This window comes from Vespa velutina, chromosome 5 (genome assembly GCF_912470025.1).
Source record: "Vespa velutina chromosome 5, iVesVel2.1, whole genome shotgun sequence".
NCBI classification, from domain to species: Eukaryota; Metazoa; Arthropoda; class Insecta; order Hymenoptera; family Vespidae; genus Vespa; species Vespa velutina.
This window is the reverse complement of record NC_062192.1, coordinates 963996-982418: the sequence shown is the minus strand read 5'-3', so window position 1 is coordinate 982418 and position 18423 is coordinate 963996. Positions and strand designations below refer to the sequence as shown.

General features: G+C 28.5%; 2 protein-coding genes across 4 annotated transcripts; one reads left to right on the top strand and one right to left on the bottom strand.

The window, feature by feature from the left end:
* Positions 1-43: 43 nt before the first annotated feature.
* Positions 44-2102, top strand: LOC124949241 (RING finger protein 37). Its single transcript, XM_047493999.1, has 2 exons — positions 44-955; positions 1040-2102. Exons 1-2 carry the CDS (start codon positions 282-284, stop codon positions 1896-1898), a joined length of 1533 nt encoding a protein of 510 aa, XP_047349955.1. The 5' UTR covers positions 44-281; the 3' UTR covers positions 1899-2102.
* An 82-nt stretch (positions 2103-2184) lies between these two features.
* On the bottom strand, positions 2185-18131 carry LOC124949173 (vacuolar protein sorting-associated protein 13B). 3 transcript variants are annotated; one of them, XM_047493834.1, is made up of 39 exons: positions 17873-18131; positions 17221-17442; positions 16936-17113; positions 16770-16851; positions 16530-16705; positions 16329-16432; positions 16007-16253; positions 15692-15903; positions 15406-15615; positions 15195-15336; positions 15010-15127; positions 14777-14919; positions 14489-14661; positions 14237-14413; positions 13878-14166; positions 13555-13717; positions 13077-13464; positions 12761-12896; positions 12528-12695; positions 12238-12461; positions 11908-12127; positions 11636-11840; positions 11306-11483; positions 10914-11243; positions 10600-10803; positions 10398-10513; positions 9918-10260; positions 9726-9848; positions 9514-9630; positions 9125-9394; positions 8413-9036; positions 8242-8337; positions 4593-8169; positions 4073-4480; positions 3830-4006; positions 3548-3718; positions 3279-3472; positions 2852-3193; positions 2185-2780 (listed from the first exon to the last, which is right to left on the bottom strand). In XM_047493834.1, the coding sequence occupies exons 2-39, from the start codon at positions 17305-17307 to the stop codon at positions 2550-2552; spliced, it is 11343 nt and encodes a 3780-aa protein (XP_047349790.1). In that variant the 5' UTR covers positions 17308-17442; positions 17873-18131; the 3' UTR covers positions 2185-2549. The 3 variants fall into 3 exon arrangements, with proteins under 3 accessions (XP_047349790.1, XP_047349792.1, XP_047349793.1); XM_047493836.1 differs by having other exon boundaries at positions 12761-12887; XM_047493837.1 differs by lacking the exons at positions 2185-2780; positions 2852-3193 and having other exon boundaries at positions 3285-3434.
* Positions 18132-18423: the final 292 nt, after the last annotated feature.

Sequence of the window (18423 nt, the reverse complement as noted above, 5' to 3'; positions counted from 1 at the left end):
TGATTGGTCGTAAACCTGTTACATTAAAGATGTCGCTCAAAGTCAACACTTCGATTGGTTAAAAACGAATAGTTGTAATATATTGAAGTTCTTGAAATACTTCAAATAGCATTATTTACATCGTAAATAGATGTGTTTTAAGATATTCTGTGTTAAGAACTTTATTAAACTTTATTGCGTCTAAAAGAGAAATTAATGGATTAAAAAAAAAAAAAAAAAAGATACAGTGTTTACGTGTCATAGTGTTCATTTTTTAAAAAAATTCTAATTTTTAAAAGATCATGTTGCAAGCTGTCTTAAAAAATAAAAAAGATGTACTCATGAATTTTTGTGCACCTTGTTTACAACCAACTGTTACTTGTGATACCATTAGTACAGAAGGATATGATGTGACTAATCTTATACAAGATCCTTGTAATGGCTTCTTAGCTTATTCTTGTATAAAACCACCAGTACAAATTGACTTTACGTTCCTTTGCAATATACAGATTCATCATATTTGTATTTGGCCATCTGTTGGTTCACAGAAATCATCTGGTTTTCAAATTTATGCAAAGACAGTTAATAATAATACCATGTCATATACTTTATTATCAAGTGGATGTTTAAGTGAAAACAATACTGGAGTATTATTTTATGCAGCAAATGTAAATCCTGCTAATATTTCAATAGCACCAAACTTTTTGCAACGTTATATTAAAGGATCAGCTCGCAATATAATATCTCAAACTAAAAGCTTACGAATATGTATATTTAAAACACAAAATTCAGTACCAGCGCTAGGTAAAATTGAAGTATGGGGATCGGTGTCATCAAAATCCAGCAAAGATATTATATCAAGTATAGATGCTTTATGGTCAGCTTCTCAAACATCTGTGCCTTGTTTGCCCGCAATAAATCATCAATCTAATATTTCTACTATTAATGTCAAGAATGCTGATGTAAAGAACAATACGTATGTATATTAATTTGTAAAATTTACATTTTTTTTTTTTTTTTATACGGTAAAAATTATTAAATTGTTTTATATTTGTAATAGAAACAATGCAAAAATTGCACTGGAAATACCAGATAGTTTTTTAGATGCAATTACATGTGAAATCATGACTCAACCCATTCTATTGCCCAGTGGTAAAACTATCGATCAAACGACATTAGAGAAACATGAAGAAAGTGAAGCTTTGTGGGGTAGGTCTATATCGGATCCATTTACTGGACTTCCGTTTAATGAAAATCGTAAACCTATAATGGCAACTACATTAAAAATAAGAATAGATAAATTTCTCCTGGAAAACTCAACTAAAGATGAAATTAAAAGATTACCGCGAGTACTGGGTAATAAATCAATAAATCATAACACCCCGTGTCAATATCTCATAGCATGTCAAAATAATAGAAATTCAAAAGAATCTACCTCACTGATGAAGGATTCAACCAGAAAAAGTACTAACGATTCACAAGTGAAAATTCCCTTGGTATTAAATAATACAGTTCAAAGAAAAAGTCAACGTCATAAATTACCTATGACTCCAATTCATTCCAAGATTGTTCCTTATGTCAAAAAATTAAAGACATCCAACTTGGATTCTTCCATAAACTGTGATAATGATATAGAAAAAAGTATTGATAAACAAATTCATCAGCATAATGTAGATAGTGATATTGATGCTGATATTCAAGTTGCATTGTCATCTCTTAAACGTTTTAGTACACCAAAAAATCTTAAACTTTATACTACAACTGTAAATAATTGTAATTGTTGTACAAATGGTATACTTTATAAATTACCATGTAATCATGTAGTATGTAGAAGAATACTAACAACAGCTGAAAAGAATCAATGTCAATTATGTGGTTTAATTTATACAAGAAATGCTGTAGAACGTATACATGATTAAGCAAAAGTAAGTAAGGTATAGTAAAATTAAAGCAGTTTATATAACTTATTATTTTGTTTTAAATGAAACTAATGCAGTTTCTTATGTTCCTTAATTAAATAAACATATAAATACAATTTAACAATTTATATAAGTATAAATTATTAAAAACATTAAAAAATATTATATGATGCTTACAATCATAAAAATTTATTAGTAGATCTATTTAATGAATTTTTATTAATTTTGGAATTAAACCTGATCACTGTACATTTTATAAAATATACAAAATGTATAATAAATATTTTAATAAATTATGTGATATAATATTGTTCGGTTACCACATAATTTTATACATTTATGTTTTTTAGCATACATATATATTTGTATATATTCATAAATATATCCATCACAATATTTTGTTTAAACAAATAAGTAATAAAAGAAAAAAGAAAAGGAATTGTGCATTTATATTTTATACAAAAGATTTTTCTACGAATTATATTTTATATATTGCAAAATATATTGTACGAATCGTTTTATAATAGTTCAGAGATATCTTTGTTGTATTAATATATAAATTTTTCTATTTTTATAATAAAAAACGTTCGATATTAAACTTTTACGATTGACAATATTTTTTTGAAATTAGTTTTATCAATTTTCGATAATTTATAACACAGTAAATCCACTACCTTGACTTTGTCGTTTAGCAATATTAAAAAGTGATACTAAATAATTACGTGTTTCGGGACTAACATAAAAAGTAAGTATATGATCAGAGTTTGTTGTTGGTGTTTCTAAAATGTCAGATTGTCCATCACTATTTGTAGATAAACTAGCTAAGCCAGTGCTGCTTGTACGTACGTATTCTGCAACTCTTGCTCTCATTTCTTGATCCATCTGAAAAGAATATTTCCATTTATATCTATTTATAGGAACAATTACAAATTATTCATAGATTATCATTATACCTCATGTTCAGTGGGCGATAAAGTCCTATTAATTTGTGGTATTGTCGGTGGACAATATAAACAAAGCATTGTTGATTCTGAAGAATGATCAATACTGGTTAATTCTTTTAAAGGCAATATCTTTTCCACGCTATCTTCAGCTATATTAACAAGTAATAATGCTTGCCGCGTGAGAACTAAAGTTACAGCACGATTATTTCCTTGTTGTAAAACATAATCTGCATTCGCTACATGCAGAATATTGTCACGAGTGTTTTCTAACAGGGGTAGTAAACGCCATGCATATCGAATAGATGCGTTATTATTACCACTGCTATACTGAACCACTGGATGTTGTCGAGGCTGTTAAAGATTTATTAGATATAAATTAAACATATACATTATAACGTTATACGAAATAATTCACATTCTGCAAAGAATAATTTACCAGAGGTAAAGGATTCCATCCTGCACCTTGTAATAAACCTTGTCCGGTAAGAGCAACTAATTCTGCAGCTCCACTAAGAGGTTTTGTTACTACACCAACTAATCCAAGTCCAACACCTGTAACTAAACTTTTAGTTGTTGCTTCACCTGACCATACCTGTTGTAAAGGATGATGTGCCAATCCAGCAACAGCAGCTGAAAGTATATGATATGAGAATATGCACATATTAAAATTATATTAATAAAATATTATTTAAAAGAAATACATACCAAGAATACTCATACCAAATCCAGTTAATCCTTGATAAAGTCCTTGAGCCATACCCTGTGGACGCATTCTTCTGGCTTCTTCTTGACGTTGAAGATGTTCTTCATCTAACGTTAATCTATCTAAATTTCGAGCAACGCTAGATGCTAATTTTGTCACAGAATTAACAGTACCTATAAAAACATATGGATAAATATAATTATCCAATTAAATTAAAATACAAATATTTTAATGTATTAATATATATATATATATATATATATTATTGATTAAATTATTATCACCTGCTGTGATATGCTTCATTAAACTAGCAGATCCATGTGTTATGCCAACGATAAAACCCCAAGGTCCTTGTAATAAACCTTGAAATGGAAGAGAAACGAAGTCTCTAAGACCTGAACCAAGTGCTTGTGCTAAGCCTCCTGGAGATCCAAGTATTTCTAAGGATCCAACCACCCAACCTATGACATATGTTTTGTTAAATATCTAAATTTATCAATAATATTTATTAAGTAATTTAAATTTACCTGCACCAAATATAGCACCAGATAAATAATGCATAGTAAGTGCATTCCCTAGCCTATAGGGTGTAGTTAAAATATTTTTCCTTTCAAAAGTGCTAAAATATAACGGTGAATGATCCAATGCCACGTATAAACGTACAGAGGTATGTACACTGAGTAAAATCGATACTGGATCTATTCTAAAATTTTGTAATCTTAATGGTGCACTCAATATTTTAGCATCGATCATAATATAATCTGATACATAAAGAGTTGTTGATATCAATGCTGGTTGAATCTTCTTTAATGTGCTTGTTGGTGCACTAAACCGTGGTGGTACCATAGAATTTGCATAATCTAATAAATGACTTATGTACGTATCTTCGATATAAGCACTAATAGGTGCAAATTTTAAATGTAAGTCCTTTGACACTAAAAAGATAATGATGAAGATAATATATTATAATCTTGATTATAACACTTTAAGTTATTAATATATTTAGTTAATAATATTCACATAAACTGTAACATATTTTATTCATACCTATTATATCACCATTTATTTCGCAAACATAATCAGCAGTTATCAAGGAATTTTCTTTAATTTGTTCCATATTACTTATTAAACAGTTAGATGGATAAAACGTCGTTCCTCTAGTTATAAGTGGACTCTGACTGATTAATACCACAGGAAAATCAAAACCTCCTTGATCAAATACTTGATTATCTAATTGTAAATCTCCTATACATATACAAAGGTTCACAAAAGTAGGTTTCGCGTGTAATGTTACGATTAAATCTGTCATGGACAAACTTGCAACTTCAGTTCTTTGACCATTCTTATTAATATCTTTTAATATAATAATAGTAATTCCATGAAAATATATAGTTGCAGAACCTTCCCTGTTGGTTGTTGCATTAGTTTCATTTATTAATTTCAATTGATTATAATTATTATGATTTTTATTATTACTTTCTTGAGGAATTAATTGTTTTAAGTTGATTTGCGATGAAATAGAGGAATCTGTTACAGAAGCATCTTCTTGTGCTGAGAAAAAACTAGTTGCTGATGTTGAACTACTAGAATATTGTATATTAACTAATTCTTTATTATCTTCTGTTGAAGTTTTGAAATTCTTTGAAATTATTTCAATTTCATTCATTTTATGTTCTTTATGCATTAATCGATTTCTAATATCCCTAGCAGATACCTCTATTTGTGAAATAGGAACGACATTAATATGTGTGGTATAGCAACGATTGTGCATTATCAATTTAACGTCCCCATAAGAAGGTAATCGAACGTAATGATCCATAGGAATATTTGTTAATGCAGAGAGACTAATGCCGCGTGACCATTGCAATTCCTTTCGTTGTATTGCTTCATCGTTATTAGGTAATGCAGATAATAACAGTATATTACATGTAGTTGGTACAGAAGTATCAGGTAATCTGTTACCAATGCATGGAAGAGAATAATGACATGCAGCACCAGTTTCCACTTCACAGATCCATGCAAAATGTGATGTATCTGATACAATTCCATCTGCATTTTCATTGGCTTGTCCCAATAAGAGTTTATAAGGACACATATTCTCTAGCAATAACTGAGGATGATTATCAACTTGAACCATAATATACGATGTACCTTTGTCTTCTTGAATCGTTAATACTACTGACATGGTAGTAGAGCCATTTGGAATAGCAACACACTTACGACTCATGGTCTGATCAATTTTAATTGGACAAGACCATCTGTGCCCTAAACTCAGAGAAATATATAATACAAGGGATTCGATGTTACTATTTTCATACAACATGTGCCATTGAACAATAGGTGTAGCTTGATGTTGATCTTCAGATGGTCGAATATTTTGACTGTAAGGAGTAAGATCGTGAGGTAACTTTAAGTCTTTTGATGATTCATCAACTGCAAGCGTAGCGATACATAATTCCTGATTTGTCAAATTACCGATAACGTGACTACTCGTTACTCTCACTAAACGCATATCTTCGTGCATGCTAGAAGTAATACTGACTATAGTCACACTAGATCCACAATCAACAATAGTTTTGATGTTGCCCTCGACGGGAATGAGCCCTCCGATACGAGGCATATAAAAACTTTGACTCCAATCAGGTCTAGCTAATTGAAGAGCTTGTGAAGTATAATACGTATCACCGATACCAACTCCTAAATGGAAAGTGCCTTCTAATTTTGGTGGTGTCACGATTCCATAATGAGGAACTTGACAAAGTTCGGTATCTTCAGATACAAGAGAGATATAACATCCTAAAGAATTTAATATGAAGCACCATGGTTGTAATTCCAACAAAAGAGTACTCGATACTAATCCAGCATCTTGATATTTAACTTGAACATGAGTTTGTGGTTGTTCCGCGGGTATCCATTCTGTTATATCATCCGCTTGAAAAGGCCATCCTGCCTCATCCTTTTGACTTTCTAATTCTTTCAGAATATTATCTATATCTTCTATTTCGGGTCTTCTAAAAAATTTTCTTTGATCCACTGAACTGTATGACAATGGTACATACGGATTAGACGCACAAATTCCAGATTCTAATTGGAATGTTAATTGATGGAAATGCTCAAATGTACCAGGGCAATACAATTGTTGGCGTTCGCCACGTCCATTTACTATCGTGCTTGATAACATTTTTAACGATGGTGTTTCCATTTGTACTTTTGCTGGTACTGGTAAATGCGATCGTATCATGTAAAGTGGACTCAATACAGCAAGTATTTTCATTTTTTCTTGAACGGTTTGTGTTATTATCCGTACCCAAATACTAAAAAATTGACCGCGTTCTTGTAAAGGCACTTTCACGAGCCACGGTTGGCTCAATTTAGCATTGGGTTGAAGAGGTATATCTCCTGTCCATGATAAATTTGGTATATTCGTGAAACGTAAGCGCATTGCCATTTTTTTGTTATTCTCAATGACAATAGTCGATGGTTGACTCTTTCCAAACAACATGTACGCATTTTTTGATACAGTCACTTTAGTACTAGTTTCAGCTTCGTATTTAACTAATTTCATTTCAAAATTGTCCATTAATTGATTTGAAATTATGAGCTGTCCGCTAAATGTTACAAGTTTTTGCGTAGCTGATAATGATGTAATATTTACAAATATAGTCATGTCGACCAATGCATTAATAAATTCTACCAAATAAATTCCATCTTTATTTACTGAAAATGGTCGACTCCACATCCAAGCATTTGCTTCTATCGATATTCGTATCATATTATTGCCAATATGTCTCCATGAATAAAAATTACATTCTCTGGTTTCTAATAATACATTATCATCTGTACCGCTTTGTCCAAAACGAATTGGAATATTGCAATCATTAGCTATAACATATCTCGTTAATATAATGACCCCTTTATCCTTTGTATTTAACGATGCGGACCATAAATAAGAAGATACAGAAAGAGTGTGAGTTATTGTTGGACTCAGTTTTAATGAAAAAGGCTTACACATTACGATAATATCAGTTTTATCTGACAGAGAAATTTGAAATTTTCCATCTAATGGATCCAATACTTCTTGCATAATTAAATAACCATAATCCAATATATGAATACTGATTACACCATTAATATCGATAAGCGTTGCGCCATCCATCCATCTATTAAAAACAAGTATGGCACCTTTATGTTCTATTGACATGAAACATTGCATTTCTGGAATAGTGCCCTTCACTGTAAAGTTATGTAATGGATGAAGTAAAGAATCATAAGTAGATGATTCTATATGATTGTATAATGACACGTGAATAATGCCAATGTTTAAAGCTGCTTGTAAATTAGGTATTATCGACGAGTTAAAATAAGAATCAATGCGTAAGCAGGCTGCCAATGCTCTAGCAGATACAAGAGTTTTTGAAACTGAGTTATTAATAGGCATTATTAATATTACACGCCAAACACACGCTACCACACGTGCTGGTGCTTTTTCGGGAAGATCCAATCGATAAGTATCAGTTTCTGATAAATAAAAATCAGCATAATGTTGATAAGCCATGTGGCTATCGCTCCAGTATTGTAAAGCACAGGACACTCTATCAGTATAAAATCCTTCATTGTCTGATGTCTATAAAATATAATAATATATGTAAATTTGAATTACATTTATTATAAATAATATTAAATATTTCACTCTTACTTCAAATGGTACAGGAGAAACATGTATTTTCGTTAAAGTTCTTGGCTGAGGATATCTCCAAGCCATTGCTTGTTGAGGATAAGTAAAAAATATGACCTGCATATATTATAAACATTAAAATATTTTATCATAAATAAATTTTATCATCAATAATCCATGTACATTTCTTACCTGGTATGGGAAAGGTAACTCATCTCCTGTACCATCTATAAACTGGAATGCACCAGCTTTCAAGTCATCCTTATAATGCTGTTCAGTTGATAAAACAACTTGCATTTCATTGCTATTATCCTTTATGTTAGACGTTTGAAAATTATTTAAAAGTAATTGGCAATCTTCGATTACAGTCTTTATAATTTGTATTTGATCTGGACCAATATCCAGATAAATACTGTCACTGTCCGCTTGTATTTGTATTTGAGGAACAGCTTCAATATCTTGCCAAGACTCCCAGAGAAGACATATTGTTACATTATAGCACCATGGTTTTAACAATACTTTTATACTTCCATTAAGAATGGCAGATATAATAAAAGAATCGACGGATATATTTGAAAATATTCTGTCTGGTCTTAAAAGTGTCGAAATATTTCCATTTAATGTTGCTAAACTGAGGATTATTTCTGAATCAGAGCTAGTCTTTAACGAAAGTACAATTTGTTTTGTACTTAAATTTAAATCTGGTAAATGGATTCTTTTGTTTTTAAATGACAATTTATCGTGCACAGCTTTCCTATCATCGACATCTTTCCTGGATGATTTTCTATTATTTTCATCAATAAAACATGACGAAATCTAATAAAAAAATAAAGAACATATATTTATTATGTGACAATTACAATAAAATATTAATATAAAATAGTATATTTCTTTCATATAATACCTTACTATTTATATCATTTATTAGATTTAGTCTTGATAATGAAAAATGAATTTTTGTAGGACGACCCATGTCCACAAAGAAATGAGTGTTTTTCCCAGGATATTTTTCACATTTTATTATTACAAATGATGGTGGAATACCAGTATCTGGATGTGGTATGCCACTTTTTGTTTGTATCATAAAAATATTAAAATCCTTTTCAGTTGGTATCGAACTTAACTCTTGTGCATCTTTGGCACCTAATGCTATTGTCATATCAAAACAAGAAATCTGCAATAGCATGTAATAATAATAAATATATACTCGTAAAAAAGAGAGAGAGAGAGAGAGAGTATACAATTTGATAAGTATTTCTTGAAATATTAAATTAATGTTAAACTCTAACATACTTGCATCTTTTGTGATAAATTTTGTTGCCAGAGATAAAGATTTGGTTGATTGATCATTAGATAAAGTAAAGGTTGCTTTAAATTACCATTATCTTCTTCATCTGCATCATTTATGTCCTATGATACATAAAAAAGAAGAGGAAAAAAAAAAAATTCAATACACTTTTCTAATTAATTATATTAGAAAAATATATGAAAGTAGAAATACTTACTACTTCATATTCCGAATTGATATGTATCCTTTGTGTTTCATAAAGTATGAACGTGATTTTTCCACAATTAATTAGAAATTCACATGGAGGTAGCATTAATACTTCTGAGAATGGTGGTTTTCCCTATTACAAATAAAAACCATTAAAACTCTATTGTATTTGTATGTTAAAAATAATATAAATTTTACATACAACAATTGTTGAATTTATACTAGACATTTCAAAGTCTACACCGCTGTCCTTTGTAACATCTATCTCTTGCTCTTCAGACGTGTCTTTTATCCAAGCAACTTGCTTTAAAATTGGTGAATTTTTGTCACTTTTATCATTAGAGACATCTGTAATTTCGATCTCCTGTGCTTCTCCTGATAATAATGTCTTACATTCGTTAGATAAGATGGAAATTAATTTAAGTTGATCTAGATTAACTGTTATTTCAATATCTGTCATACAATTTATTTCCACAGCACTTCCACAAACTATTGTGTCAGGTTTCAATTTGATCGTTGGAGCAATTATTAAGCAAAGATCGAACCTATATAAATATACGTATATTTATATAGGTATATATATATGATCTTGTATATACATATATGTATATACAAGATCAATTTGAAAAATTTTTATATACATATTAATATTATTATAATGCTAAATTATTTTAAAACTTACTTAGCTAGAACAGGAAAAGTAGAAAAATGTGGTTCTAAACTGTTCCCATTTCCAAGTTTGTTCCATTCTAATGCAGGGTTCTCATTCATTGTATAAAGATAGGATTGGGACATACGCTGAAAATAATACTTTCATTGAAAATATGTTATTAATTTAAATGATGAAAAAACAAAAAAAAATATCATTATATATTATATCAGACCTTATTAATACTCATTTGATAGTTCTTCCATGTAGTACTATATACACATATACCCTTCACATTAATTTCATATTGACGATCTTCCACTGCAGAACCTGGTATATTTAATATATTTGCTTGTGCAGCATGTTGATATATATCTGAACGCAATGGTGTTCTACAAATTGGATTTTCTGCATGTGGTGTAATACGAATACCATCGAGCTATATTATTGAGGTAAAAAAAAAAAAAAAAAAAGAAATTTTAATCATCAGACTGTATTATTTGTTCAAAGTTCAATCTGCATAAATAGATAAAATATAATTATCATTACCTGTAAAATTAATAAATCATGTTGTAATTGATATCTAGCAGGTGTTGATACTGGTATCATAAGTCTAAGCCCTTTAAATTCTAAATGTATCAATGGTAAAAACTCATTATTGATATTTGTAATTTTTACTAATATAGATGTAATGATTTCTTGTTGATCATTTTTTGCTACTTTTAGATCTTTTTTATCTATATTAATAAGAGGTTTTGCCAATTGCACATATTTGCTAAGTATACTAAGAGGTAAAATAATGTCAACCATTTGTATTTTTATATCGATTTCAGAGATGTATGCATTTGTAGATATTAATGCTTCTGTCATAACATCTTTCTGTAAAATATAAAAATATTATTCATTTTACGAATATTTCAATATCTCGTATTTATTCATACCTTGTTATTTTTGTAGCGTTTATAAGTACCCCAACGAGTATGAACATTACCCGATTGTGCTCGCGTAAGCGTAAAACTCAAGAAACCAGAATCATCTCCCTTTTCTAAATTGTCTTCTCTGCCACACAAAATTATACCAACATATTCTCCAACGTCCCAATTTTGTGCATATGGTGCTCTATGAGAAAAAAAAAAAAAGAAAGGAAAGTAAAAAGAAAAATAAATGAAGTAAAATTTACTTTCTTAGATATAATCTAAAAAGATAGATCTTTGCAGAGAACACAATTTAAAAAAAAAAAAAGAAAAAGAATGCAATACAACATAATATACCTTGTATAATGAAATATTGTAACTGTTGTAATTTTACTTTTTAACTTTAAATAAACCGGTTGTAAGTCTAGTGAGGTAATAATGTCTTCCATTTCCATGACTAATTTTAAAGAAGGTTTTATTTCTTGTCCCATAACATATAATTTAATGGCTACTTTTGTTATTGTCCATTGAATCCATGCTGTCAAAGTCACGTTATCTTTCTCTGAAATTATTTTATATATTAAATTAAGGAAAAGAAAAAAAAAAAGAGATTTTGTTAACTAACTTACCTGTAATAATATCATCTCTTGATGTAGATATTGTTGAATTTGTAGTTGTGTCTTCTGGATATATAATCTGTGTAGGTGTAGAAGGGGTCTGTGGTATAGTTGGAAAAACAACTGCATTCTCGTTAATGATATGAGGTACAACAGCATTACTTTCTTTGGAATTGCTTGTAATCAGCAAAATATTAAGAATTTTTTGTATTATACTACTCATGAACACAACCTAGGAAAATAATATATTATAGTTATTTGATAATACATGAAAATGTTGATATATTAGCACTAATAAAATGATACAAATGTTGAAATATACTCTAAGAAATATTACATTACCTGTTCTTCTGAAATGGAAATGATAATAGCTGAATTATCAATGTGAACAAAAAGACTCAATGCAGTAAGAATATTTGAATTTGTTTGCGATGTTGTAGTTTTAGTAGTAAGAGCTACAGTTGCATTCAATGACATTTTCTTAATAAAATTTTTTTGCATTTCCCCTTGTAAAGTATAACAATGAAAATCGGAAAGATTTAATGTCCAAGGAAAACTTTGTGCGTCTAGAATAATAGAACAAAAATAAGCACATTATTATATTAAATATTCAGCATCTTAAATAAACTTACGGTATGTCCACATCCATACAGGCAATTTTACTGGGAATGTTTTGAGATAAGGTGATAATTGCTCAGAATTAATATTATTTGAATGAATCAAAACACTTGGTAGTTTTAAACTTAATATCTGTAGATGTTGATCTTCTTCTAATGCTCTGTTTTTAGCCTGTTCTATACCTGTTATGATTTAATTTATAAAAACGTCATTTTTATCATGTTCAATTGATTTATTTTCTTATTACCATGTGCTCCTATACCGCTCATCGTAGTCGATGGTATATAGATAACAATATGACCAACACATCCACTTAAAACAAGACCAGACCACCATGAATAGAGTTCGGCTAATCTGACCAATACTCCTGATTTCTGCAAGTTCTATCATGGTCTATGCGTAAATGTAATATATTTTGCAACAAATAATATAATTGCATTATATCTAATGAATATATAAATATTAACTTATTCATCTACACTATTAAAGTAAAATATCTTTGTATTTAGGATTTAATAAAATCATTATAATAAAATATAATAAATAAATATAATTAATTGTACCTTTTGTTCTATGTCAATTTTGGATTCATTTTTTTTTTGAATTTCCTCATTTTGAAGCGTTTTTGGCTTTTCACTTATTCTAGAAGATTTTTTTCTATCTTTATCAGAAGAACTATGGACACTTTCATGCAAACTTGGAAAAGTTTTTTTTCGTGTACTAGTATCAGATGATGTACCCTCAGCGGATAATTGGCTGTCTTGACGTATTATACATAATGGTGCCAATTCGTAATAAGTAACTTTATATTCTAACCACTTCAAAAAGAGCGGATCCAAGGAACCTCTTAATGGTGCTACTTGAACTGAGATAAGTGTTGGATATGTTTGTACTGAAGTCTTTTTAGGAAATTGTATTACAGCCATAAAAAGAGGTTTGTTTTCCATTTCACTAAATAATATATACATAATTTAAAAGTGATATATAAAAAAATTCATGTTTACTTATACTTTTAATTGTTATTTATATTTATATAATAACCTGTTAGCATCAGATTCTGGACCTGAGAGTATAAATGCTTGTTGAATACCGCTAAGTGTAAAAACCTTAAGAGAATTTACACTTAATTCATTCACATTCATTATAAATGTTGACATTTTTTTATAATTTATATTTTCCAATAGTACTTCTAGATATATGGGATCTGCAACATATCAAAGAACCGTTTGTAAAAAATTCTTATTTATATACTTGTATAATATTATAAAGACCTTATATATTACATATAATATAATAAAAAATTCTTATACAAAATGCATTTCAAATAATTAAAACTAACATTTATATTACGCGACTGGACATACTTTTTTCTTGGCATGCATCATTTAAGAGAGAAGAACAAACAAGAGGATTTGTTGTTTCAATGGAATCAAACAATGATGTTATTATGGAAGTGGCAACCATCAATTTTGGTTTAGTCCCCATAACTGTAATACTATCGGTATGAAACGTATATGTTTCACAAATTAAATCTAGATGTGTCCAGTATTGTGGATAAAGTAGTTTTTTAATAGAACATTTTATTGAGCATGGCATCATTAACGGCATATGATAATTTGTTGTCAAATATAATTGACTCTTTATTCCATCAACCTAAACAAAAATTTTAATATTGATATGTGATTATATAATTTTATAAATGAAAAAATATACTCAATAATACCTGCATTCTAATATTTTGATGACATTGTTCAAACATAACTGGTAATAATCCAGTTTGTTTAGAAGCACAAGCAGTAAGTCTGAAGGGATACAAGGGCTCAATCATGTATGCAGTTGCTTTATCAAATTCAATGCTTACAATAGGATCATTTGTGAAAGCTGGTGGTAAAGGTACAATCTGCAAGAGTCATGACTACATTAAATATTTGGAACTATAAAAAAACTCATCCATAATTTTTATATTAATACTTACCCTATTTTCAACTATTTTGCGCTGCCGTGGCAATCCAGTAACACAATGATCCGCCAATTGAAATTGTAAAGAAGCATTTACAATAATCAATCTAGTTCTAATCATTGATACATGTTCTCTTAAAGCTTCAAATTCTTCTAGTGTAACGGGAGGAAGTTCTTCAGCAGAAGGATCTAAACCGTTATATTACATTGTAAAGATATTGTATTTTTTTTTTTTTTTTTTTTTTTTTTATGAAAAAAATTTCAAAACAAAAATTTTCTTATTGCTAAATGCATATATTCTTACCAGGTTTGGGTATAATATATGGCGTATAATCATATTTTGAAGCAGCTTGCTTTATTGTGTCTATACGATGGAAGATCCCTGAACACAATCTGACTGTCACATCTCCAATAATATATCTAATTATTTTTTCTTCAGGAAAGTTACTACAATATATAAACAAAAGAAGTATAAAATAACATTGCATAATCTTCATTATGTTTTTTGTACATTTCATATAATTCGAATTTGTTTACCTATATTCAAAATTTGAACCAAACTCTGCTAACTTTTCAGTTGTTATGTCATCTGGGAGTTGCACATAATGAACATAATCCATGACAAAGGCTGGACTTCTTTCCATTAATTTTTCCTCTAAAATAAAATAAAGGAATTTCAATATTTATTAAAAGTTCATTTGTATCATTATTATCTGTAATACCTGAAGCATCAATTAAATGATATTTTATAGTCCCTTGTTTATAGTCCCTTTTCTTTCCTTTATTTTCTAAAGCATTTTTATCAAATAAAGAATCTTTTAAATAATTTGTATTCACTTTTCCTGCTTTAACATATAGTGGCGGCTGAAAAATTAATTTATAGCTTAGAAAAATATTATGATGCGTATGATATAAATCTTAAAACATACATACCTGTGCACCATCAACAACTTCAAGGTACCCACAACTACAATTACCTCTGGGATAAAGACGTATGTTAGCCAGACCAATTTGAAGACTAGTCTTTTCTATACCTTGAAGTAATACATCCACTAAAACTCCATTCAATCGTAATGACAAAAATGATTTGTATCTAAGCTTTCGGGATTTATAAAATAGTTGTTCTTTCACACTTTCAACTACCTACAAACAAAAGTTAATCCATTTAATGTATTCGTAATGATGTAAAATACAAATAATAGTTCATCATTGAATATACCTTAAAAGTTAAAATAGTATCATCAATATAAATGCCTAAATGAATAGTATGTCCAGAATATGCCATTTGTTGTTGACTAGACCAGTCGTTTTCCCAATCAATAAAACCAGATGAAATCCAATCAACAGGTAATACTGTTGAAACTATATCCCAAGCCCAGCCACCCCAGCTTGCTGCTTCAGTAATTGTTCCAATTATTTGACTAATATCATCTAAAATATTTTCAATTACGTATAATGTTAAAAGACCGTTAATAATATGGTAATAAGAGGTAAAAAAAAGAAAAAATTGGTATTGCAATGAAGATGACAAAACCTTGGCCCAATTCTTCTTTATCCTCAGAATTTGTTGATTTTTCTTTAACATTTGGAAATTGTTTTGTTTGCAAAGCCACTAATAATGAAGCTAATCTAAGTAACATTGGTATTTGCTGTTCGGTCACACTGAATTCCATTTTTTGACAGTGAAGATCCAAACGTGTAATGGATGCTCTTTTAGCAGTATTACTGTGATAATTTACAATTAAACGTATGGCCAAGGAACATCGATATAAAACAGGATCCTATATTTAAAATAATTAGTGTGACTTTTTTTTATATTTACATAATTAAATTAAATTTTAATAAATCTGTAGTACCTGATACACTTCTATTTTTCCAGAAGCATCCATTTTATCTAAGCATAATGTTAAATCTTGAATAGTAACAATTTTTCTGAGCATAACTTCGTAAGTATTAACATCTGTAAATAAATATTTTTAACTAAAAAATGAAATACTTTTAAAGACAATATCCACAATATTCAATGGATACTGGAATCCTTTTAAACTGAGAATTACCAGTAAATGCAGGATTCCATTTATCATCAACAGTTTGGACGCTTAAAAACCTAACATTTACACTCAGCACAATGTCCTCTTCTACATATTTTAATATTAGATTGTTACAATGAATTGTTATATTGTTTACAATTTTTGTTATAATACTTTTAATGTATCCAGGTGGTGCTTGTTCTCTGTTGAAAGTATATCATTGTGTTGTTCAAATTAATATTAAAATAATATAATAGAATTACTTACTGAAACATTTCTTTTTTATTTTGCAAGGAATTATTTATTTTAGTTCCTGGATTTTTTTCATCTTTTAACTTTAAAATACATTCTAAAATAAAAATAATTTGAATTTTTAAATTCAAATAATATTTCAAGAAAAGCACTTTGTTTTACATAATAATAAATATTTTACCTATTGTGTTAATTGTTACTATTATTGGTTCTGAATTAATTTTTACCCATGGAACATGGATCATTAATTCATGTATATGACCGCTAACAAATTTGAAAGGTAAATTCAATTGTTCCTCTAATACTTCTAATCGTAAATCCAAATTTTGAAAAGATGCATCCCCACCCCATAAGGATAACTAAAATATACGATTATTTTTATGTGATCCTTTAGTTATACTATTTTCATTATTTAAAGAATTTGTTAATTATTTAAAGAATATAAATTTCCCTTTAAAAAACATACCTGTGATTGTTCTGGTTTAAAATTTTTAACATATTTAGCAACATAGCTAAGAATTATAGGTGTTATATAGGATTCCAATTTGAACATTGTGATAAAGAATATAAAGTATATAACATAGTTTTGTTAAATTTCTTTGATAAAAATTTATATTTAATTAATATGCCAATAAGTCCATATGAGGCATCCTTTTCAATATATAATTTAAAGGTATAATTTGTTTATCTGAAAATTATAAATTGATTTAAATAGAAATATTTATCTTTTTATTAACTAAGTAATCGTTAATATTTATTAATAATTGAAAATATTTAAATTTCAAGTTAAATATTTAATAAAAAATTTTTGATTATAAATAAGTATAAATATATGTTAGAGAGTTATGACACTTAATGTTCGAAACTTTTCATACAAAAGTGAATTGGGATAAACACAAATTAATAGGCACATTGTAATATGAATTTATTGTTTTCACCATTTCAAGCACATAAGTTATTGTTTGGAATTAATGATTCTAAAATCATATTTCTTCTTGTATACATTCTACCCGCATATAACACGCTAATAAATATATTCTTCTAGCATTAACAAAAGCATAATAAAATGGATTATTTTTTTATAGCAATAATATTTATTTTAATTAACTAATATTAACCTTTTGACAAATGCCAAATCAGCTACTTGTACAAGATGTTAAGCAACACACACGTCCCAGTATAATCTGATTTCATCAACTTCTCACGTTTTATCAGATAATTACAAAAATTCGTCTATGTAAAAAATTATTATTTTAATCCAACAATTACGTCAAATATCACAGAAAAGTTTTTATCATTTTTAACTAATATAAAATTTTTCGAATGCATTCCTATACTTCAAATATAACTGACAACTTTTCTTTTTACGTCCAAACGTAGTTGGCAAAACTGCATTATTGAACTATTCAATTTCGATATATATCGATATATGCTAAATATTATCGAAAATTATATGCTTAAAAAATATATATATATAATATACACATAAAAATTGTATAAAAAATATTTAAAAATTTACATAATTGAAACGATATTAATCACTTACGGTACTTGAATAAGTTTGTTTAAAATTTCAAAGAAGTCGTATATTTTAGTACTTCTTGATAATAATCAAAGAAAATACAAAAATTGATAGTAAGTAATTTGAAACGAAGTCTCTTTTTCAGAA